Source organism: Thermobia domestica, chromosome 3 (genome assembly GCF_964235325.1).
Source record: "Thermobia domestica chromosome 3, izTheDome1.hap1.1, whole genome shotgun sequence".
Classification (NCBI taxonomy): Eukaryota; Metazoa; Arthropoda; class Insecta; order Zygentoma; family Lepismatidae; genus Thermobia; species Thermobia domestica.
The window spans coordinates 111,496,606-111,522,577 of NC_137456.1; the positions used below are offsets into that span (position 1 = coordinate 111,496,606).

Here is a 25,972-nt window from a genome sequence, read left to right on the forward strand (position 1 = left end):
CAATGAATCCATAGTCCAACTGATCCCAGACGTCGTGCAACGGTGCATTATTACACGGGACGTTACTTTTTAGTTGTGCCCTGTTAGAAGGCCATATTCACTAATTTGCCTTTTGGCGCCCAATACGGGGATCTAACCCAAACTTCGCTGAACATTAACTATAGACTATATTACATGAAATTCGAGAACACAAAACACTCTCCTGCCTTCGTTTCCTGCCATCTTGGTTTACGTCGTCTTAGCAGCGGAATGCATAACTAAACATTCTCTAAAGTGTTGGTGGTAGCTTTGCGAGCCACTAACACCGTGCGTTTTTCTTTCATTTAACGTTAAATTACATATCGTTGTGAATAAATAAACGTGAGTTACAGTACATTGGAATTGGAATTTACAACAGTCCTACTTCAGTTATTTTACTGACCTATCACCTTCAGAGCTATTAGAAAGGATGAGTTAGGCAATTTTAAACATTTCAGAACATACAGCCTCGTTAAAAAAAATCTGGTCACCCACCTTGCTTTGCAAGGCGATATTCTGCAACCGCATATAGGAAATTCTAATATTTTGGCTCTAAGTATAAATTTCAATTGGTCAAAGGTAAATCACATTTATTTCATTTAACTCAAACTATAGGTAACAGTGCAGGGCTTTTGAAATATAGATGGGTGGTCAGGTTTTTTTGAACAAGACTGTACTTTAATGAGAACAGATAATTGTGCTCGTACTTCGTGATTTTCTTCTTCTTCTTTGCAAAAACTTCAACTTAAATAAAGAATTACTTCGCTTTTTTACACAATGTTTTTTGTTTAATATTTAATTTTTTTCGATCGTATCAGAAAGTGAACTGTTGCACTTGACAACCTGTAAAATTGTAAGTAAAGAACTGTTGTGACAAAGAGTCCCCGTGTAATTTTAATGACTTTTTATAAAGCTATTTATAATTGTGCGCTATTCAAATCTATATATTTTTTGTTCTAGTAAAAAAAAACATTCAAGTGTTTTCAACATGTGTAGACGATATATGTAAAACGTGTTATTTATTTATTTACTTATTGATATGGATAGTTTCAGATACACCACGTTGGCTATTTACAATAAAACATGTAAAAAACACCTGTGGACAGTAATGCAAAAATAACAGAATATCAAGACAAAGTTAACAGTTTACGAACTAACTTAACCAGACTTTCATTACACATAATACGTAAGAAATAAAACATGAGTGATTACAATTGTCAAATTTGAGAAACATAAATCTGATATTAATCACGACAATACGATCATATCTAACTTCGATTTTGCACACACACACACACACACAATTTACATGTCAGCAAATAATTCCCCAAATAATATAGATGAACTCATCCTACTGCACAATCCATCCTTTGTCTTTTACCGTATTGTCCGCACGAAATTGATGAAAGAAATTTGCCTGAGAATATTTTTTTGCACGTCATTCTATGCTTCACAAACTGTAACATTTTACATTAATCTTATGACGAGTTGATGCCAGGGAAAAGAGAAACTGCCTAGTACACCCATTATATATCAAGATGTCTACTAAAATTCAAAAATGAAATTTCGTGACTTTTTCGTGACCTTTTCTTTACCAAATCATAAAATTTGTAACATTCTCAAGAGCGAATTTGGGTGCGAATTAGGCCGAATTTTCATACAAGCAATAGAAGCGTCCTTTGCTTGCGATTTGGTGGCGTCTAAAGCCAACCATAGACACTTTCGGTGGTTTTTTGACGTGTTATGAAACAAAATTTTCCAGACTGTACTTATTTTTATACAGATACGAAAAATCGTGACCCAAAAGCTAAATTTCTTGACTTTCATGACCGTTTTCTGATTTCGTACTTTTTCGTGACTTTGTCACCGATAGACACCTGGTACATTGGATTATTTGGGATCAATACCTGTTATCTATATTTGGAAAACTCATCAACAACTGAAGTCCGCTAATTCACATTTTCATTAATAATAATAATAATAATAATAATAAAAAAAAAAAAACGCATACACAACATTTTTAATGAGATATTTCGATTACTAAACATAAAACAAGATTTACCTGAAGCGATTTGTTGGGCTTTCAAGCGAGTAATACGAGAATTATCCCCATTTAAAGCAGCAACAGTGTCTTTCTCAGAGTCCTTCTTCTCCTCGTTTGTTGTTTTTTCTTGTTCATTCTTGGAAACAATTGCTGTGCTTCTGCGCTTCAAGTCATCCATGTTGAAAGTTCTCGGTGTAAGAGATCCTGTTTTAGATCGTGTTACTATGGTATGTTTAGCACCTAGCAAAGCAATAATAGTACGAAAAAATAAAAAACTACAGCAAAAGGAAGATAATACAGTAAAACCTGTTAACTTAGTCAATCTGCCTAACCTGGCCACTTTTATTGAACCTGTACTTTTCTGTACATGTACCACCTGTCTGTTCTGGAACTTGGCGGCATTGAAGCAACATTGTTCCTATGCTGTTAATGATAAATTCACCTCTGAATGTCGGATACCAGCTGAATATTTCACTGTGTACGTGATCCTTTTAATTTCTTTAGAAACTCTTGAGTACACCCTTTCGTGTTGTTGCAATTAGAAAAATCAATAAACCCAAAGGATGACAATCTACTTATTGAAAGCAACTTCAAAAATAAAGACGATGATTACTGCTAGAAAAATAAAGGAGTGTATACTGGCGGAGTATCTATGCACAGATCGACGCAATTAAGGTTGGTTTAAAGGGACAAGTTTTGCCGACAGATGGCACTACAGTCTTCGTATCTCTCCTATGTATTTTTTTACCCTTCACGAAAGTTCACGATTTCTCTTACAAATTTCAACCTAAATACTTCAGATTTTTAGAAAAAAGAACTTCATAATCTATCGAAGACAATAATCCGTGCCGAGTTTTTATTTAGAATTTTCTTCATTGTTGAAATGACTTGATTTTTGAAATGAATATCCAAATCTTTAACAATGGAACTGTTTCAACAATGAAAAAAATTCTAAATAAAAAATCGGCACGGGCTGTTCCCTTTGATAGGTTATGAAGTTCCTTTTCTAAAAATCAGAAGTCTCTAGGGTGAAATTTGTAAGAGAAATTGTAAATTTTCGCAAAAGGTAAAAAATATATGGGAGAGATACGAAAACGGTAGTGACATCTATCAGCAAAACTTGTCTCTTTACACTAACCTTAAGTTTTCCTATTCATGTTCTACATCGGAAGATATTTAATATTCTAGTCCAGATGGATCTATTTGTTTTCGTCAGATGTATATATATATATGATACCTTGCTAGTAATTCATTGGCGGATTTAACCCAATGCGCCAATCAAATTCATGTAGAAAAATATTTATCCAGCTAATATGTTTTGAACACTAATCGGTAGGAAGGAGTTATGTTGCTATCTTTTTCTTTCCGGTTTCCGTAACTTACAAGAATGAGGAAGCCGAAGTGGCTTAGTAGTAGAGTGCTCACCTCTCGCGTATGAAGTCCCTTTATGCGATCCCAGATTCTTCCAAATGGACTTTGTGTTGGACAAACGCCATGCGTGGGTTTGTTTGGAGTTGTCTTGTTTCCTCCTACTTTGTCATTCCACCATTTTCATTCATCTCATAATCATAATCTCTCTCAGCCTCGGTGCATAGACGTAGGACGTTAAACTATTTTTTTAAAATACGATGGGACAATGTGGACGTTTTGGGCATTTCCTGGAACTGAGATCTTATCTGCATCTACTGTCATAGGTGGAAGTGAGAATTGAATAACCCGCAGAATTTCGTAGTTTACTGAAATTTCAACATGTAACTCAAAGTGTGTGAACATCAAACTATAATGTACATTTATTATAAGAAATGCTTTATATAGTGTAGAAATAATTTTCACTATATATTATTTACAAGCTACAAACTGGGTTGAAATGGATTTGAGTTAGCGTTCCTTTCAGCAGCGAGGCTATATGAGAAGACCAGGAGTTTATCGTAGGATTTGAAGCACATGGGTTCCCGTCGGATATCGAACCTGGGGCTCCTGCGGTGACGACGAGTACACTAAGCATACAGCCACGAAAGACTTCGAGATATAAATTAATACGTACGTAATAATTAGTTACTACATTAAGAATGCGTATATTACATCTGTAATAGTTTCTCCTTCGAAATATTTTCTGTGGGTATATTTTCAATAGAACGAATGGTGGCCAATATAGACAGGTTTCACTGTACTTTCCTCATTGGCTCTCTAGCAATTTCTTCAACTTTTAGCATTTATATTTTTCAAAACTACAACCTACCCAAATGCTTGTATATTATTTACGGGTGTCCATTCGTCGCAATTTCCATATTTTTCCAAATATTACAGATTAAGAATATATTAATTATTATAAAATAATTGAATATTCTTAGTACACGGTAGCGCCGAGCCGATACATTTCAAACTTAAATATTGCGCAGGCGTAGGTTGGCGAGGTGAGAACCGAAAGAGGAAAAGAACGCCACGTTATTTGGTCAGTCGCAATGGAGCATTGGAAACTTTAATGTTGGTCTCTCCACGTTCTCAGGAGTTCGCACTGTTCTTGGAACTCCATGTTTCACATCCAACACATTACCAATCTCTTCAAACTTCCTCACCCAAGCCAACATGGTGTTCCGAGGCGGAACTGTAACGTCGACCAACATTAAAATTTCGTCTAAAATAATACTGCACTTCTGGCGCAGACTTAGTTTCGTAGTAACTACGAACTGAAGTAATACGAAGTTCTGTGCTCCAATGTTCCATTGCGACCGACTATATAACGTGGCGTCTTTAATCTTTTCACCAACCAACGTAAGTTGTTGCGCCTGCACAATATTTAAGTTTGAAATGTGTCAGTCGGCTCGGCACCATCCTATATATCCCTCATTGTTGAGAACTCAACTCTTCCTAACGTTGTTACAGCCAGCGGAAGCTCATCACAAACCAGATAGCCTGGTTCCATTGCCACTGTTTCAAGCTTTCAGGAACAGAGTTCAATACCTCTTAATTCAAGAACCTTTCCCATCACGAAACTGAATATCGACAACTCTGTATCTAGAGACTACGCCTACCGACCACTAGGATACTGCTAAAATAACCAAAATATTTTGACCGCTGAAATAATCTAAATAATTAACAAACGAGTTTCGTTAAAATTGGAAGTTTAAAAAACAGGACGAATACTATTGTTACGATACTATTCATCGGAGGTCCCTGGTTCGATTCCATCGACGGACTTTTGGATTCACGACATCTACTTCTCTGGATTTTTTTCTTCTTTCTTCGGAAAGTTTAATTATGTTGTCTCAAGCTTCCTAGAAGCATTTTTGTATACCTTTATGTTTATTAAAGATAAGTGCAATAGCAAATTCCTTTAACCTCTCCTTACCTTTGTGCAATCTACCTACTTTCTACTTGTGTCTGGTTACGTTTTCATTTCTTGGCAGTGTCACTTGTCTACGTTTGAGGACATTGCTCACATTCTACTAATTTGTAAATATTTCGAGCGCCCACTTAGCTCTTCTCTAGCTGATTCAATGGATTGTCTCAGCTAAAAGTTATTGTCTGGTAACTACGTCGACGATTATTGTCAAGTGTGTATTTTGTGTTTTCTCCTTTTTGCTGAGGTTTAGCCTCGCACTGGGTATTCCTCACAAAGTACAACTCAGGACTAGGAGGTGAATTCCCCAGCTTGTGAGGTCTTCGACTCTCAAACTATTTGACTTATATGACGTCACGAACACAATGTTATGAGGAGGTGAATTATGGATTGACCATATTTGGTATTGAGGAAATCAGGAGGTGTGGTTTTAGGCCTCAGTTCGGGAAACAAAACTGGATGGTGGGTGTTTCTCGAGGTACTTCGTTTGGAGTTGTGAGAAGAGCAACCAACTAGAGAGGGAGGCGAGAATGGAGTGTCAACCTTTAATGAAGGTACAGTAAATACGTCGAAACATCAAGTGACTACGCCACTTATAGTTAATAATCTAACTTTATCTTTCCTTATCTGCTGCACTTTTGAAAATGCAAATTGTGTAAGAATTATGCTTTCTAAATACCTATGAGCTACATTTCCCTATGCTTTATGTGTTATCTTTCATAAGAAATTTATTTTCATATTCCAGCGTAAGTTGTTGGTGGTGGAGAACAACCCCAAAATCTAGTCATCTATCGGTCTCATAATGACCAATGGGATAGATGAAATTAAGCTAAACATAACTGCCATTTAGGAATGTTTCAACTAAATAATTCAGAGAAGTAGATGTCGTGAATCCAAAAGTCCGTCGATGGAATCGAACCAGGGATTTCCGACGAATAGTATCGTAACACTATGAAAGTACGACCTTTCTTTCATTTATGAAATACTTGGAAAAATTGAAGAGTTGGAAACTGGACCAAAGAACACACCGTTATGAAGTTAGCAGCTATAATTATGTTCTACAGTTACACTTTAGTTTTCAAAATAAACTACCCAACCTCCTAGAGAACAATCTACACATAAGATATAGAATCAATGTAATAATGATCTTTTCCATAAAAATTCCACGGAACAGAATCAGGTATCTAAACCATTTTATAATAAATTATGAACAGTCTTTAGAAGCTGTAAAGAAATTATTACATAAAATTCCCCTTGTTTTCATACATTGACTGTAACAACACTCATCCTATCAGACCTGAAAACACTTGGAAAAGGCCAGATTTCAATATTTAATTAGGATTAAAACAAGAAAATTTTAAAAATAAGAATGTGGAATTTCCCAAACTGAATTTAAAAAAAAAAATCAAATTTATCTTTTTAGCAGATGGAAAAAGACACTATAGCATAACTGAAGTTCAGTCGTTTAGAGGAGCTGACTGTGACACTGATCACTACCTGGTAGCAGTGATTATGAAAAAGAGAAAGAGAAAGAGAGAGAGATATTATCGTTGAAAAAAAATCTTCAGTATCTGAAAACGGAAGTTTAATTTATAGAAATAAGAGGAGGGTCAGGCGAGAAGGGACCAGGTTGAAGTGTCGAATAGATTATCGGTTTTGTAAAGTTCAGACTGCATTAGTGTTAAGGATACTTAGGTTAACTTTAGAAACAGCATTAAAATTTCAGCAACAAAACAATTAGGGCGCGCGGAAATAGATAGGAACAAATCATGGTTCGACCAGGAATGCACTACACTAGTAGAGAAAAGAAAACAGCAGAACTGTCTTGGCTAAAAAATCCAAACGATAAAACTGTGCCAAGGTTACGGGAAATTTCAAAAACTTTTAGAAAAAAAAAAAATGTTTTGAAAGCTAAACTGTTGAAGATAACAGTAAATGCAAAAAATATTCCGGACAATTAAGACATCAACAAATTTAAGAAAGACTATCAACAATTAACGAAAGCGGACGGCACAGTTTTCACGCATACGGATATTATTTTGAATAGACGGAAAGATTTCGTTAACAGTTTGCTCACCACACAGCCGAAAAATAACGCACGTGGAAAAGTGAAATGTATGCAGCAGAACCATACACTCCAGAGTCTAACCGAACAGAAATAGAAATTGCTATAAAGAAATTAAAGGAACCAAATATCCGAATGTAAACACATTTCCTACTGAGTTAATATTAGCTGGAGAGAAAAAGCTATGGAACAAGATACATAACTTCATTCTCCTCATCTCGAACAAAGAGAAATAACCACAAGAGTAGAAAGAAGCCATCATTGTCCCAATTCACACAAAAAGCGACAAAACTAGTTTAGTAATGATCGAGACACCTCTCTTGTTGATATCCTATAAAATCCTCTCAAACAACGTTTGTGAGATTGACCCCATATGCAAATGAAATTAGTGGAGATTATCAATACGGACTTAGGCGAAATTGATCAACTATCAAACATATATTTACCATTTGTCGAACGTTAGGAAAGAAATGGGAACACAATACTCCGATACACTAATTATTTATTGATTTCAGAAAGACCTACGACTCGGTTAGAAGGGAAATATTGTAGAATATTCTTACCGAATTTGAAATAGGGAAAAGGCTTTAGATTAATTAAGATGTGTTTAAATGAATCCAAAATTAAAATCTGAGTAGGAAAATATATTTGTCCACGAGCTTTCACGTCGATGATGGCCTGAACAAGGAGATACATTGTCTCCATTATTATTCAATTTGTTTTAGAATACGCTATAACGAAAATCAAAGATAGCAACCAGGGCCTACAGCTGTACGGCACTCACCAGGTTATGCTTATGTTGATGATGCAATTTGATAGGGATGATATGAGGACAATGAAAGAAATTCAGAGGTTTTATTAAACGCCTGTAGGGACACAACTGCAAAAGTAAATGCAGAGAGAGCTAAATACATGAAAGTTCACTGTGGCCGTAATACTGCAAATTATTATAGATACATTAAAATATCAAATAACACTTTCGACAAAGTGGACACTTCCAAATACCTAAGATTAACATTAACAGACCAAAACTAATCCACAAAGAAATTAAATGTCGACTAAAAGCAGGGAATTCATGTTATTATTTAGTCCGAACTTTTTGTTTTCGCGAATCCCGTCGAAGAATTCCAAGCTTAAAAAGATAATTATGTCTATTGTCTGTTGACTGTGTACTGTACTGTACGGCTGTGATAAAAGTAGCTTACTTTAAGGGAAGAACGCATTTGAAAGTAAACACAGATTGAAAGTATTTGAAAATAAAATCCTAAGACGAATATTACCAAGATGAACGGGAATGGGGAATGGCAGGAACTTCATAAAGAGGAACAGCATAACATATAGTTTACTTAACATTGTTAGGGTTATTAAGTCTGCGAGGCTCAGGTGAGAAGACCATGTAGCCAGATTAGAAGAATGAAGAAACGCTTTAAGAATTTTAACTGGAAATCCAATCGTAAAAATACCATTAAGAATACCTAGGCGCAGATGGGAGATCAATATTAAAAGGATCTCGTAGAAATAGGAATACAAAAGAGAACCTGATCTAGTTGGTTAAGGACATAAATTAATGGAGAGCTTTTGTGAATGAGGCATTGAACCTCTTGAGTTCCATAGGCCATAGAGTTAGTTAGAATCTGAAACTGTTAAAGAAAAGAGATGGTCACTACAAGAAAGCAATGAATCTTGAAAACAGAAAAAGTCAAGTTCAGCAGTAGAAAGAAATGAAAGATGAGACTAAAAAAATAAAATAAAGATGAAAACTTATTTAGAGTGAATGGGGATGATTCAATTCTTTTTCATTTAATTAGTACAAAACTTCGTATTAAAATATATATATATATATATATATATATATATATATATATATATATATATATATATATATATATATATATATATATATATATATAATTAACGAAAGACATAGTTCTATGGTATCAACAAGCAAACTGATAAGGCGATAACTACTATTAATTAAATAAAGGACATGTGTACATTATTGTCTACAGCAGAAAAATAAGATTGCGTTGTGAACTACAAATAAAGAACACATACAACACTAATATGTTACTATATACACAACAGCACTGAATTCCTAAATACTTCAGAACGCACTACGAGTAACAACGCAAAATATTCCTACGTAAATAATCTACACACAAATATCACAATTACCATCTTTGCCTAGTTTGGAATCATCTTCACAATCATCTTCCTTATCACTATCATCTTCAGCGTCCGTTTTCAATGACTCTACTCCATCACTTGTTGACATTTTCACTACAAGAAGAAAAAATCAAATTTCACAATGTGAAAGAATGTTGTTACAAATAACAATAATAAAAACTTCGTGTGCTGTTTTGCCTAATTGTGTTGACTTATTTTTGTTGCAAGCTTGATTCTGAAAATACGTTATTTTCTCTCTTTAAGTTAGCTGAATATAGCTAAATACGCCAAAGAAACCACTTTATGTATGAAAAGAAAACAAAGAAGTAGCACCAGAATTAGTTGCAGCGAATAAGAATTGCTATTTAAATAACACTGTAATCACCACACGCATTATACAGTGAGCACATACTTCATCCTTTTTGTTGTACTTTACCTAATTATACTGTAGTTTATCTTCTATATGCAGCTACATATTTTATAATATCGAGGACGTTAATAAACAGAATGCCACAAATTTAGGAAGTGATTGTTCATATTAAATGAAGGGAAAAGTCCTTGCGCGGTACCGGCGTAACGAACTGTATAAAGTCAGAGTACGGGAATACACTTGTAAGTACTAATTGAGGGTATTAGAGGATTGTGAAACAGGGATATTTGGCTCAAAGGAGGAGTTTTCTGACCCATGTTTATTAGAGATCTTTTCTTTCATATGATATAAGGAATTATCTCGCAAATTTATAACACGATATTCATAACTCCCTGAATATGACTGACTACCTAATTACTACCCCTACGAATAGTAGATTCGACCTTGTTGACACATGAGTTTTGTGTGCACCACGACAGTACATAGATACATGCTTAGAATCAATTAGCAGTGGTAGCTCACGCATGATGAGTAACGCTAAGATTGTTAGTATTTGACAATACTAGTGTCAAACAGCCCAGGACGAACTGTCCGCAAACTACAGAGAACGGCGCAGTTAGCTGTTGGAGTGAACGTTCAATTAAGGAAATAATATGGAATCAATGGCGTACTACGATTGTGCAGTTCACTACCCAATACAATTGTAACCAACTCGAAAAGGTATCTTGGAACTTCCTCGTAGCTTACATGGTTATCGTACGCATCTTTGACGCGGGAGACCTGGGTTTGATTTCTGGCTGGAGCTCATGTGGTTCGGATCTCACGGTATGCTGTAGGTTCATGTCTCATATAGCCTAGTTGTTCAAAAGGACGTTAAAACCAATCCAACCAAATCGAAAACACATCTCCTATGACAACTTGCCATACACTCACGCGCACGGACACTATTACTCACTCAGGTCCAGCAAAGCCAACAGGCCACCTGGTGCAACAAATAACGAAGTTGGACAATAAAAGACTAGAAACAGGTTTGATGGGTCACCATTGTATCCCCAACGTTTGTAGACAACCTCGTAAGACGCTGGAATCTTTTTACATCATGTCAAGAATCCAGGCCAGAGAGCGGAGGGGTAGCGATGCACATTTACATAGTAAGAATTGTATCCCCTATGGCAGTAGACCAACGCATGACTGGTGTGTGGTATCCCAATTTCTTCGCAGACTGTATATATATATATATATCCCATCATCAACTTTTCTCCTGTGGTGACGGTAGTTTCCGAGACGATAATGCAGTTAACCATCGCGCATGTTCTATGCAGGATTAGTTTAAGGAACAGAGAAGGAGACTGCTGGTGTCTTTAATGGATACCATATATGCCGAGATAAGGGGAGTTTGGTACATCACAGAATGACACGTTCAAGTATAGAGAGATCCTCTTACTTTCTAGCATACAAAAGGATTAAGAGCAATGAAGACGAGAAAAAATTCGAAGCGATTAGAAGATGAGATTTTGCACTTTAATTTATAACTTTAAAGACTGTTATCCAAGAATTTGGTTCTTGTGGCTTATCAACATTTTCGACCACACTTCTCAATGATATCCTGAATGGCGTTCCTCAACTACTATTAGTACTTTTAAGCCCAATGGTGCTATAATGCATATTTACTTGACCACGTACATCTGACAATGTTGGTGTTATCGTTTCCAGGTCCCCCGAATTAGCGATGTTTATACAATAGCTTCATATCAATATTAAGTTTTCATTAATCAGGAGCTGTGAATAAAACGAGATGTCCTAGTTTACTATGGTGAGAGACATGAAGTACTGAACACAAAATACTTTACCTACTTCCTTTGGGTCTTGAAAGTGTGCATTAGTTATTCTACTAATAAACATAGTTTTTGTTGCCTTTTTCTTTCTCAAATTCTTGAAAATTCTGACAACGATGATATGTTTTAAGTCTGAGCAATGGCATATATTATCTTTGGAATATAGCATATATTATCTTACCTGTAGTAGTAGTGGTAGTGGTAGTAGTTGTGGTGGTAGTAATTTCTGAAACATGCTCTATTTCTCCGTTTGGCGACACTTTCGTCTTTTCCACAGTTGTTTTGCTGGTTACCTCGGTTGTTTCCTACGACAAAATAGTACTTACAACCAGGGGAAAATAAGGATGAAACTTAATAAAATTAAACAACCTATCTTGCAACTGTCATTGACTTAAAAGATAAAAATCCTTTTACAATGACCAACAAATCCAGTTCTTTTCTTTTTCATTACAAATATCTCAGGTTATTATATGATTTTAATTTTAATTAATCTGTATTTCGAAGTTCATCTAACTTTGACGTTAGTCTATAATTAAATCCTGAGGACAGCACTACTCCAGGAAATGGAACAAATTATAATAATAGCATTCCAGTTTATATAATATGTAGCAGAATGTCGTTTATCCGCACGTCAATTACTTCCATACTAAAAAGAAAGAGTACGTATATCGTATGTATACGTACTACATTTGGTTCAGTTCCGAACAATTTAAGAAATTTCTTCAATTGTAAACTGAACCTTTTTTTTTTTAATTGCCGGCAATCCTGCAGAAGGAAAGTTTAGTAACAAACCCGCAAATATTAAGCCAATGAGGTGAGAACACCTGCTAATCAACTCTGAATCAGTCAACCAAACATTCTTATCTGAAACTAGCAGTACAATACAATTTTATATTTTTTATACAGTGCTTCTCTGTGTGAATAACTAAGGATTTGTGTTCTTATATAAAGCACAGTATATTGTAAGAAAAAAAATTAAAATAAACCCGTGTTGTATTCTTTTCTTTGTTAATTAAACGTGTGAATGATTATCCGCATGATCTTCGGTTTCAATGAATGTAGATAATCGACGTTCTACTGTATGTATAGGAGCAATGAAGTAGTCACGACTATGCTGTACGAAATCAGTATATACCGTAACAACTACCTGGTACTTACTGTCATGTTTTGATGAAGTAAAAATTTAGATTCAGTCCCTATTTATTGCCAAAAATTTTATTGGTTCTGAGTTTTATTGGTTCTGAGTCAGTAATGTTATGAAACTAACAGATGGATTTCTCTTTACATCTTGCAGCAAAAGAAGCAGAATGGAACTTAATTAATGAGTTTTTGAAGACTTGACGAAGAACTGATTAGTAATCACTTCATATGTAATTCACTGTTACAAGCAGGTACAACTTAAAAGTTTGGAGAACACAATAATCCCTATTTATCACATCAAGGCTCCTTACGAAACACAAACATTAACTCGGATAGAGCTACTTGTCTATAATTAGAGTTTGTGAGTCAAAGTCTCTACAGATTTTATTTTATTTTGGTTTATACTAGCGTTTTTTTGCAAGCGTTTGGAAAGCTGACCACAGAGAAATTAAAACAATGACTTCAATTTTTACCAAAACAAACAGAAAGTAGCAAGTTATCATGATTTATGACCTCATCTTTCTTTATAGGATATTTTGAGAAGAGATCGAGATCTTTTTAAGAAGCTATTTATGAAGGTAGTGGAAAAAATTGAAACTGTTCAATACTACAGGACGCAATAACTGATAAATGCAAATACATGTTATATTGCAATTACAAGACCATCTATAACAGTGACTGGTTACCTATGTTTCAGTCACCTTTAACTATGGAATCTCCGGATGAATGGCCTCATAAGTTACGAACCTGAGACTTACTATGTTTCAGATGTAAAACGACATGACCTTGAGTTGGCTTCACACGGCGTTCAATTGGCTTTGAGCGGTATTGACAATTCGCGACAAGCAGTTCTGCACGCTGACTTCTCGCGCTACTGCGAATCTTGACAATACCAGAGGTGCTACTTAGAAATATCGTGTTAGCACATTAACTGCTCACTTTAGAAAGTAGAGAAAAGAATTTCGACCACATAGTGAAAACTACATCTTTTTATGTCAACTGGTTGTCATGATACACGCTTTTAAAGGTTTCCATATAAAACAATTAGTAAAACGCGAGTTTAGACCCGCGTCTATTTTCCAGTGGATTTTGTTTCGATTTGGCAACAGAATTCACAACTTTTATTACAGGATAATCAGGGGTATAGCCAGCAGGTTGTTCTAGGGTAACATTACTTTCAGGAGGAGGCAAGGTTTTCATATATTAAAAGCAGAACGAATGACCTCTTTCAGAATATGAAAGCATTTTAACAACATACGTACATAATATACACATATATTTTTTTTGATGCTACCTTATCAAAAGACGAAACTTGAAAGTACTGAAGCTAAAAACCGGATTGTAAAAGATGAATCAATAAGCTATTCATAAAAAAACAAATGCTGTTTGTGGCAGTCTGTTTATTTGACATTGTGTTTATGTGGGTTAAAATAATATAGGGAAAAAACTCGAAAAAATATCAACTCAGATATTGCTATGCAATAATATAGTCAGGGTGTCTACTAAAATTCCAAAATGAAATTTCGTGACTTTTTCGTGCCCTTTTCTTTATCAAACCATAAAATTTTGTAACATTCTCAAGAGCCAATTTGGGTATGAATTAGTTCGAATTTTCATGCGTGTGATAGAAGCGTGCTTTGCTTGCGATTTGGTAGCGTGTAAAGTCGACCATAGACATTTTTGATGGTGAATTTTGACGTTTTATAGAACAAACTTTTCCAGTCTGTACTTACATTTATACAGATAATAAATAAATAAATAAATAAAATCGTGACTCAAAAGCTAAATTTCTTGACTTCCACCGTTTTCTGCACTTTCGTGACCGATAGAGACCCCCTGATAGTAGTGAATTCAAACGGTGTGCGTCCAGTTAGGGAAATGAGAATATAAAGCATATGATTAATTTTAGTTGTTTTAATTAGGTGTAGATACCGTATTGATGATGATTAATTTTTTTTTTAATTTTCATATTTTTTTTTATAAATGTCCCTCATTTGCAATAATTATTAAGTAAGTTTATTAAATATATACCAGGTGAACTTCATTTCGGAACTGGAAATAGTTTGGCTACACCCCTGAGAATAGTAAGCGATTGAATTAAATAAAAAGCCTCTTTGCAATCTAATTCATATATACGTGTATATGCCTAGCATTGTAAGAACATAAAGTATAGGAAGTTTGTACTATTGTTTCGAAATTCGCTTCAAACCACATTCTTTCTTATTTGACAGAAGAAACGTATAAATATTATTTTTTTTTCTTTTTCCGTTTCACTACCTTACGTATGTGCGACCACTTCTTCCCTCTTTTCTCCTCTACCAGGGATTCAGAAGCACCAGGCGTCTGAATGGTGTCATAAACTATCGTAACCTAAAACAAACTCGACACCATATCGAGTTGCTTAGGAATCAGATGGATTATTTTTATGAGACCTAGACCAAATATAAGAGTATGTAGGGGCCTGCTACGTAGGAACGTAACTTCTCTTTTAACAAAAAAAATTACGAAGTCAAGTTCCAAGTATTATTTTTTGTGTTTACAATTTTTGGAGCCCATAATAATAAATTTTTCAAGAGTCAGATTCAGACAATGACGAAATATTAACTGACTAGACGATAGTGAAATTAGTGGGGTAGACGAGCCTTTAGCAATTCCATGGAATAAGTTAACATGTAAGTAATTTAGTTGCTGTATATACTTTTAGGATGTACAGCCAAAACTCTAGATTTTGCTGGAATATTTTACACTGTAAATAATGTTGCCAATTTATGTCATCTCAGTTGGAGGAAGAGCAAGAAGGGAAAGGGGAGTCCGCAATCCGGCAACATCGCGTGAAATATCGCGCAGCATTGGCTACTGCTCGTGATGCTTTACATCTGAAACACACAATAATCTCTACTATATTTCTTGTATGTATGACATTCACAATATTATTTTCTACTTCTGCCGCGTATACAAACACGATTCCCTCACAAATATCAAAATGGTGAAAAAACACAAAAGTAGCACTTACAATGGTGACGGGTGAGGTTTTGCCTGACGAGCTTTCATTATTGGGCCCGTCACCTTCCATTTTCACATCTTCACTTTTATCGGGTTCATTCGCGCTGTCCTCTTTCGGTGGTTCACTTGGCTCAATACTTGGTTTTGGTTCACCCTCTTCTTCCTTAGCTTCTGGTTTCATTTCTTGTGACTCTTCTTGTCTTTGCATTCGTTCTTCGTATTCTTTACGTTCTCTTTCCAATCGTTCCTCAAATTCTCTCCGTTCTTTCTCCAATCTTTCTTCCGCTTCCTTTCGCTCCCTTTCTATCCTCTCCTCTTCTTCCTTCCTCTCCCTTTCTAATCGTTCGGCCTCTTCTTTTGCTCTACGTTCTTGCCTTTCCTTTTGAATTTTCAACAGGGCAGCTGAAACAGAAGATTAGTACTAAGTGTAAACAAATAATGAAATTACAATATAGCTGACAGGAAAGATAATGGATGACAAAAATGTATATCCTATTTAGGACTAAAGGAATCAACCAATTTTCTTTCGCACCATATTCTCTTCCAGAGGTGCAAATTCAATGGAACTCAAGGAAAAAAAGCACTTGCATTGAAAATCGAGTTCGTGAGAATGGTTTGCGCAATGGTTTGGTAACCCGGAAACCTAGATTCTACTCTCGTCCCAGTCGCAATCTTTCTCAATTTGAATTTTAACGAATTACCTATCGTTTCAGTATTATAATTTTCCTTTCAAGGTTAAACATTCTGAGGAGCGTTTAATTTGGCATCCTCTTGCTTAGCAAAGTCAATTCACAGTTATAGAGAAACACCATACGCAATACTTTATATAGATAATACAGCTAATAAACTTGTCTTGTACAGTAAACAAGGGTATAAAGCACGTATTCTTTTAGTCTTTTTTTCTTTCATTGAGCACAGAATATAACTTTGTATACAGTAGACAAAGGTATACAGCACGTATTCTTTTAGTCTTTTTTCTTTCATTGAGCATAGACTATAACTTTGCATACAAATTGAATTCTTCCATGACTAGAATTTTTGGATTAAGCTTCCACATGTTGAAAAATCATGATTGTTTTATTTTATTCGAGATTTGTTTACCCTTATTGAGCACTATCATACGTTAAGGCGTTCCGTGGAATATATTCTTTGAGAAATTAAGAATTAAAACGGATTTTTCTATATGATAATTCAACCATCATGAGTTGTTATTTATTGAAGTTTAGCGTCCCTTTTCAGTATCACTGTTAAGGTAGCCACTAGACCGGAATGAGTGGGCTTCAACCGCATGAGTGTTTATTAATATGGACGCTAGGTTGGTCAAACTAACAATAAGTTGAGGTACTCCAAAAGGATGACAATCGACTTCAAAAGTAGAGATGTCTAGCTGCTCACGGGGTATACTGAATAGCTTAGTGGTTAGATTTTGCCGAAGAGCATGGAAGTTTCTAATTATCCTTTAACTGACAAGGAGTATATATATAATAGCAGTCCTGATTGACTGACTGATTCCCCAGGCGAAATGGCTTAAGCTAGGAATTTTAAATTTGGTCAGTGTATAGGTCTTGTGATGTAAGGTTCCATTAAGGAAGATTTTTTGGAAATTCGACAAAGAAGAGGAAAAAGCGGTGGCAATTATTACATCAGAATGGCCATATCTCGAAATCTGTTAAAGTTAGAGACAGTATCTGGACTTCTCATTTAAAATAGACGTGTTTCACCTTTTCTTTTTCTTTTAGTTGTCCTAGAAGGGAAGGAAACGACGATAAGGTTGTAAACGTTATAATTAAATAGCCATATCTCGAAATTTGTTAAGGTTAAAAACATGAAATTTAGAACTTAGATTTTTTTATTTAAAATAATCAAAGACGTCTTTCAGTATTTTCTGGTATTTCCCCTAGAAGGGGGAAAAAAGTCGGGGTTGCAGTTGTTAAAATATGACCATATCTCGAAATTTCTTAAGGTTAGAGATTTGAAAGTTGGTAGGTTTTTACTTTAAGACGTGTTCCAGTTTTTTTTTTTTTTTTTTTTAATTTATGTTTTCCCTCTAAAAAGGAAGAAAAAAGGGTGAGATTATAATTCTTAAAAAAGATGGCCATATCTCAAAATCTCTTACGAATAGAGATATACTAATTAAAGACGTTTTTCAACGTTTTGTTAATGTTTCTGTTAAAAGGGAAGAAACAAAAGGATGAGGTTGCAATTGCAGGGCTCATAGTGGTCTGGTCTCTTGTAAATAGTTGAAAAGTGACTAAAAACACACGAAAAAGTGACCAAAAACTTATCATGCCCCTTTTTTCCTTTGTCAATTTCTCCATCATTTCTCTGTTTGTTGTTTTGTTTCATCTTCTCTTCTTTACTTCTTTTTGGGCTTCCTCCTTTCTTAGGTTTTCTAAGTATGCTTTGTAGTTACGGTAAGCAGACTTAGCAGATGTAAGAAGCTTCTGAGTAAGTGGAACCAGTTTTTTCCGAATTTCCTCATCGAACACAAGACGAACATGATGAACCACATAAACACACACACACAACGTTAAGCGGAGCGTTAACTATTACGAGAGAAAACTAAAAGACTATTATGATAGAAGAAAGAATAGACACAGAAGGATTCTCAACCCCACCTTGAGAACTCATGCATCCACCAACCATCCACTGTGCTTTAGAAAGAATAAAAGCTGAAGTGAGAATAAAGCTGACTTTCACATGTGGCAGGAAGTACTAAAGCTTTCAGAAGAGTAATGAGTAACAAGTTTCTGCCTTTCTCCATTTATTTTTATAATGTTTTTCTTAGAAAACTGCCAATGCAAAACATAAATCACATGAAAAGTCACTATAACATTCAAAAAAGTGACTCGCTATGAGCCCTGCAATTGTTGTAACAAGATAATCATATCTCGAAATTCCTTAAGATTAAAGATATGTTAAGGACATGAGAAGTGCGACGCCATAGGCCGACTCTCCAAGGGCATAGGTGCACAGTCTTATATAGATAATATACATTTTCACACAGAAGAAGTGCTTTCTAGTTATTTTTGCCAGAAGATTGTAGATAGCAGAATTTTTTTTTTAAGTAAGCAGAACATTTTTACAGACAACTTTCAGAGCGCATGTGAGTTTAACAACTGTACAAAGTTTCAACCGTTATTACTAGCATGCCTTGTAAGTAGTATTTATACCATTTACATGCTTGTAATTCTTTTTTCAAGAATGAAAGCTCAGGAGTGAAGACGTATGAGGTTCTAAAACTGCACAAAAAACATGGATTTTTCTTCATATTAATTTTGGTGGTTCAAATAACCCCTATATGGATTAATTATCAAGAATAAGACAGAAGTGGGAGAGAAGTTAGTGATGAAGATCCCAGACAGAATTCAAATAACTTAAATAATACAACGTTCTTTTAGAATACAAAGTTAGTATGTAATTTGATCTAGCGGGTAACTAATTTCACCCTTGATGTTTATAAAAATAACCTTCACTGCCCGCACAACGAAAATTTTCACCTTTTCTCATAGGATGAGGGGAAAAACTCCGTCCGTGTGTGCTGAACTGAGCGTCTGCGTATTTACGACAGACATTAAAAAAACTTTTCATTAAGTCCGAAGTCATAAAATGCTTTATATAAACTTCTTCATTTGTATTGTCGCTTCAGAAAAGTAACTCTTACGCAAATCAGCATCTATCCCATTTTAACAGGCAGAAATGTATGGACTTTAGAGAAGGATGATAAAACAATTGAGATCGGGTGGGTTAGTAGGGGTGCAGTAGAGCCAAAGGATAATAAATAAAGGAATTAACAACAAAAATAAATAGAATATTCACATCTCTATTCATTCGGTTAATAACGACAAAGAAATAACCTTTGATTACTTAATTAATTGAAAATAACTCATTCTAAGTCTTTCAACTATTAGTAATAAAACCTTGACTTTCGAAAATGAATAGGTAAAAAGTGCCAACTTACCATTTTCTAAATCGAAGTAAGTTTTTCTGTTTCCTTTTTGTTGTAATGTTAATTTCTCTGTAATATCCATTTGCCTTCCGATTTCTTCCTTCATTTCGTTTATTTCCATACATAACGCTGATTCATATTCTGAAAAATCTAGAGCTTCTATAAGTTCGTCAAGCTGTGGACGTGTGCTGTAATACCATACTTCACCTTCTTCGCTTTCCCTGAAGAAAAAAGAAGTGTTGAGATAACAGTTGGATTAAAATAAATGCTTGGAAATACATAAACATCTAAATATAGAACTGAACAAGCACTCACCGTGTAGCCGTCAACTACACACGTAATGATGCTACAAGTAGTACATTCCTGCTATCTCTGTATTTGTGATGGACAGCTTCGTGCCTGTGATTTTTTCCCCATTTCCTTGCACATTCTCATTCTATCAAGTCTTTCACAATCATTAGCTTTCATTAATAATTTGTCTCCTTTAGCTTAAAGAGAATAGCAGTGGGACGTTAAAGATTTCTTTTCATTTTGAACACATGTGGCAGAGAGACTTTAGAGCAGAGATCTGTTGCATGGTGTAGCTACTGTCGACTGATAGCAAGCGAGATATTATTTTTCAGATTCTGTACTTCTTATCACTGTTACAGATTAGTATTTGTATTGTAATTATGTTACAACCCAGTGCACACTTGTCATCTATACTTGTGATGGACCACTGCGGAATTTGTAGTTTTGGATTTATTGAAGGATTAGATTCCTTCAGAGAATCTGTAGTTACTAATGTAAGCCGCCAAAAGTAGCGATAGGGCTCCAGGAGCTTGGCCCTGGTATAATAAAAAATATTATTATTTACAGCGAATTTTAAGATACCTAACCTAAACGGCAGAAAACAAGATGGACTGAGGAAGCAATGAACTTGAACATGGAAAAACTTCGAAAAGCTATACAAGACACGAGCAAATGGCGTGATATGGTTCATGAGATCACAGAGAATCGGACACGACTACATGATTGACGAAAGAAATTACACTATTGCGTTAACATTTTCGGTAGGAGTTCATGTTATCCGGATCTCATGTTATGGTGCAAATCCATGCTTCATGTAGCTTCGATACTCTTAGAGTGAACTCAAAAGCAATCAGCCATCGAAACAGTTCTTTCTCAGAAGAAAGTTCTATGCAAACAGTGAATGTTACTTGGACTTCGTGATTTAAAAAAAAAGGTAATGAAGTGGTCAAAATAATGTATACCAGTTCATTGTTTTTAATACGCGATATTATTACCAGTAAAAGATTCTCCAAACAAAAATATCACGCGTCGAATTGTATAATAATGTTTCAGCTGAAAATTCCACAAATATAATATAGGAACTAATTTTATAATAAATAAGAAATAATTCACAAAATATTACGTTGATTCTAGCTTTCATTTGACATATCAAAATCGTGCTTCATACATGAGTAAATATTATGTATTTTTGAACGCACGAACGAACTATAACGCTCAACTTAAAGTGATAATACCACTGGGCAATTAGAACAAACACACACACACTCATTCACTCCTTCATTCTCTCGCTGAATCTAGAAAACACACTTATTAACAGCCAATTTGACACCAAATACAGCCACAATTTTCACACAACATTTGACGCCATACGCGCAAAATACGGTTTAATATTGCATATCTCGTTCCATCTGTTAATCTGTTTAACCTTTGCACCGAATTCCTTCACGATACCAGCTCCACCAAACAATAGAGGATTAATCGGTTAGTTGGTTAAGAAGTGAAACGATAATAATGTGAGTGATTTTTTTTTTTTTTTTAAGTGTAACGTCTCACGATTATGATCCGAGGATAAGATAATAAATGCAATGGTGGAATGAAGATAGTGGGACTAAACGCGATAGCTCCAAGAAAACTCTCGCACACGGGTGTTTGTCCACAACAAAACTCAAATGTGTGAACTGGGATCAAACTAGGGACCCGTGCACCAGAGCTGAGTGCTCTACCATTGAGCTGCTGCGACAATTAATGGTGAGTAGACATCGAAATTGCAGTATCTCTCAATATCAGTAGGTATTCCTAAGGCCATAATATAGGAGTTTTCGTTGTAAGATTTTCATCCACCCATAACCATAATTACTAAACTGTGCTCTTAGGTACATAGTTTGAAATTAGGTGAGAATTTTACCCATAATATGTTTAATTTTGTAAACTATGGAATGGATTACAGTTGGGTTTATATTTTGTCAAAATCATAACAATCACTTTCCTCCTATTATGAAAATTTTTGAGGAAACATGCAATGTTTTGTACATGGAACTGCCTGTAAAAGCCGGTCAGATTTTGACAGGCATTATACAGGTGCCTGTTTCGGCGAAAACACACGTAAAGAAAATATTACAGGTACACTGTCTTCAGGTGATATGCATGTCGAAAAAGTATTAAACTTCTGTTGGAAATTTTGACCGGAAACACGCGTTGTACAGAACCTGTACGTTAAAATGAGAACATGCAATGTACACGTAGTCACTCACATGCAAGTAAATGAAGGGAATATGTGCATGTCAAGTACCTTGAATGGATTGTTGATAACATTCGCAATATAGTAAGAATGAAAAGTACAAGGAAGGTGCCTGTTTATCAACATATAATATAGATATTTTTATAAAAAGGCCTTGTGTCGGTAATTTATAATAAAGAATATAGACAGCCTTGTAAGAAAGTTATGTTTAACATATAATATACATGTAAATACCACGTATTAGTGTACAGCATGGAAAACGCATGATGTAAAATATGTTATTTTACATTTATCATTTTCGTGTACATGCGAAGTGTGTAACTCCCGTACGTGCAGTGTACAGGCAATGTGCAGGTAACGGAAAATGCAGTGATCATGATTGCCAATAAATGGGTTAAACAGGTGCATGCAATGAACAAGGTTGATTGAAGTGAATCATTAATGTTAACAGGTGTAGGAAACGTAATATTCAGGCACCAAGTCTCCAGTTTGCCATGCACATATGCAAGGTCCTGACACATGTATAGTACATTGAAATAGAATTGGACACATTGCCCGTAACATGCAAAGTGTGAACTCTTCTATATGCAGTATACAGACAATGTACAGATGATGGGAACATGCAATGATCATGACTGCCAATAAATGGATTAAATAGATACGTGTAGTGAGTAAATAGCTTAAACAAGTAAATACGATGAACAAGGTTGATTAGAGTGAAACATTCACGTTACAGGCGTAGGGAACATGCAATATCCAGGCATCAAGTCTCCACTTTGACATGCACATATGCAAGGTGCTGACATATATACAAAGGCGTGTGCAGACCCTTGGATTAGATGGATCAAATAGTAGTATTACTCCTTAAAGTATGCAGCCTATATTCTAGTAATCCACCTGTAACACGCAGGTCTCATGTATATTACATGTATATGTGATCAACGTTTAACATGCATGTGATCTATACAATACATACCCAATTCATGAACAGGCAAACTGCATGTTACATGTGACTTCCATGTACAGTCACGAACATTAATAAATGGAGGCTGAAGCCATTATTTCTTATGGCTCCAACCTCCATTTATTAATGTTCGTGACTGTACATGTTACCTACATGTCTTATGCGTGTCCAACACTTGTGACACGCAAATTTTATGTACACATAATGCGATGTATTTTACATGTATATTCCGCTCACACGCCCACTAATTCGCTAACACCGTATTTCACATGTATTTAAATTGTCAATTACATTTTTATCAAATAAAAAGCAGCTGTCGTCAGATCCTGATGAGGTAACGTGTATGTCAACTACATGGAATATGCCGGTTACGTACATGTCCTTCCACTCTCTACATGTTTACACGCATTTTTCACGTTGCAAGGTTGGAACCCTATAAACATGAAAACTACCTGTTTCCATGAAATGAACATGCAATGACCTTGAAACAAATCGATACCTGTCTCATGCGTTTAAAAGTGTTCCATTTTCAGGCGCATGTACAGGCGCCTGTAAACCACCTGCATTTGGGAATACTTCACAATTTATTATATGAAGAAAAATAACTTATACCACAAATGTACAGTGCAGTATACTTTGAGACTTTCCTGCCAAATATGAATTCTGTAAAATAATTTTCGGAATTAGTGTGAATGGGAAATTTTTTAAGTCTGTGTTTCTCACTTTTAAATTACTGTTGATAAGATAACTAGTGCACCTAAGTCTACAATTAAAAAAAAAAAAATCATAATTTCTTTTTTTAAAACAAAATAACCTACGAATGTAACAATTCAACAACAATCTTGCTGCTACGTATATGAAAACTGTAATTCATTATTACTTATTGCAACTGCACCAATCACAGCAATTAACAACTTCAGCTATGGGTGTCTGTCTAGCAAGAGTAAAAAATAGTCAACACAGAGTTACATATAACTTCATTTTAACACAGGCTGTTAAGTTTTTCGGTATGCTGCATTAGGAGAGACGTACTTCATTAGTTAAAAAAAAAAAAAAAAAAAAAGCCAGAATTCTTAACAACTAAACACACTGATACTTACACAAATATCCTCCGCACAAGAAACCAATATTTTCGACCATGCCTATCATAACCCAGATGTTCCTGTCTACACAACAACCCCGACTTCTCTACTTCTGGGATGCAATCATACACTCCGGTCACCTGTAAATAAAGACAAATAAGAATTTCATATTATAAAATGACAATCTCAAAAACTTAAAATACAAACAATTTACACAGCATTCTTTTTTGTGTGTAATGAGCATGTCTTTAGTCTCGTTTTGTGTTGCCCAACCTGTGGTCCGTGAACCACAAGGCACCCCAAGCGTGAATAGGGATCCGCGGGACATCTAATTTTCATAAAACTTTACCATATCATGTTGCTCACACCTGAGATATTTATAATCTACAATTACCTAGGTTTCAACTAATTGAGAATGGAATAGAATACAGACGATAATAGAAGAAATAATAAAATTAGCAACTCTGGCTGGAAGGTATTGCAAAACACATCTCAACATCAAGCACTTGAGGTATTGATACGCAAGACAAACCGAGTCCAACATACTCATTCGCATTGAAAAACTGAACAGAGAGTGAACTTGCAAAACTGGAAAGGGAAATTAAATTAAAGGGTGTATCCTAAGGGAGGGGGTGGTTCAAAATTCATGCCAAAAATATCTTATGGAGATTAATTTGTCCTTCCCCATGTGTCAGCGAATTATAAATCGAGAACACTTCACTTACAAAGATATACCTCTATCTTCTCAACACTAACGGCAATCAATTCTGAAACTCCCGAATTCTTGTCTATCTGGTAGAATATGTGACGCATAGTACAATTATCGTACGTTACAAAGGCCCTTTAATAATAAAAAGGCAAATTGGCAATTGGAAATGAGGTAACAAATCCACTTCCAACATTTCAGTTTTTTAAAAATAAAAAATCTTTTTATATTTCTTTAAAAAAACATATATTTTAATATAGCCGTTTTTATCTCTAGCTGCTGAACTTGAGGTACTATCCCAGTATTTGCCTGGCGTGTTTTGAGGGAAACAAAAGGAATCTTCAGTCGGGATAGCTGGCTCAAGGATATCAAAGTTGAGTGTAATAGGGAATTTTATTCATATTCTACAATATGTAGAATTAACTATACCTTTGTTATTGTAACAAAAAAAAAAAAAGTTTCCTTATCTCTAGAAATAGAAGTATAAGAGAGTGTCAATGGTGCAAAGTGTGTCCCACGAAACGCAGATTCCCTTCTGCGACACTTTCTTCATTTTTCCGATTTTAAATTTAGGTCAATGCCTCACGATTATGCACCAATGCTAAGGGAGACTGTGATGAAGAGATGGATAGTAATAGTGACATATCGAAAGTAGGAGGAAACGGGAGAATCCCAAGAGAACCCGTGCGCACAATGTTTGTCCACCACGGAGTTCACTTGGCGGGGGCTGCGACCGAACAAGAAACCCACGTCAGAGATG

The 25,972-nt window shown here is 35.2% G+C and overlaps 1 protein-coding gene across 3 annotated transcripts in view; it reads right to left on the reverse strand.

Annotated features, from left to right (window-relative positions):
* The window catches only part of E(bx) (nucleosome-remodeling factor subunit NURF301 E(bx)), a 141,339-nt gene that overhangs the window by 94,689 nt on the left and 20,678 nt on the right, over positions 1-25,972 (reverse strand). For all 3 annotated transcript variants that reach the window (XM_081751454.1, XM_081751455.1, XM_081751453.1), the window contains exons 3-8: positions 24,525-24,646; positions 19,943-20,151; positions 15,992-16,383; positions 12,020-12,143; positions 9,643-9,747; positions 2,081-2,302 (exon numbers count right to left, since the gene is read on the reverse strand). In XM_081751454.1, the coding sequence (XP_081607580.1) occupies positions 2,081-2,302; positions 9,643-9,747; positions 12,020-12,143; positions 15,992-16,383; positions 19,943-20,151; positions 24,525-24,646 (1,174 nt within the window). The remainder of the gene's footprint in view (positions 1-2,080; positions 2,303-9,642; positions 9,748-12,019; positions 12,144-15,991; positions 16,384-19,942; positions 20,152-24,524; positions 24,647-25,972) is intronic.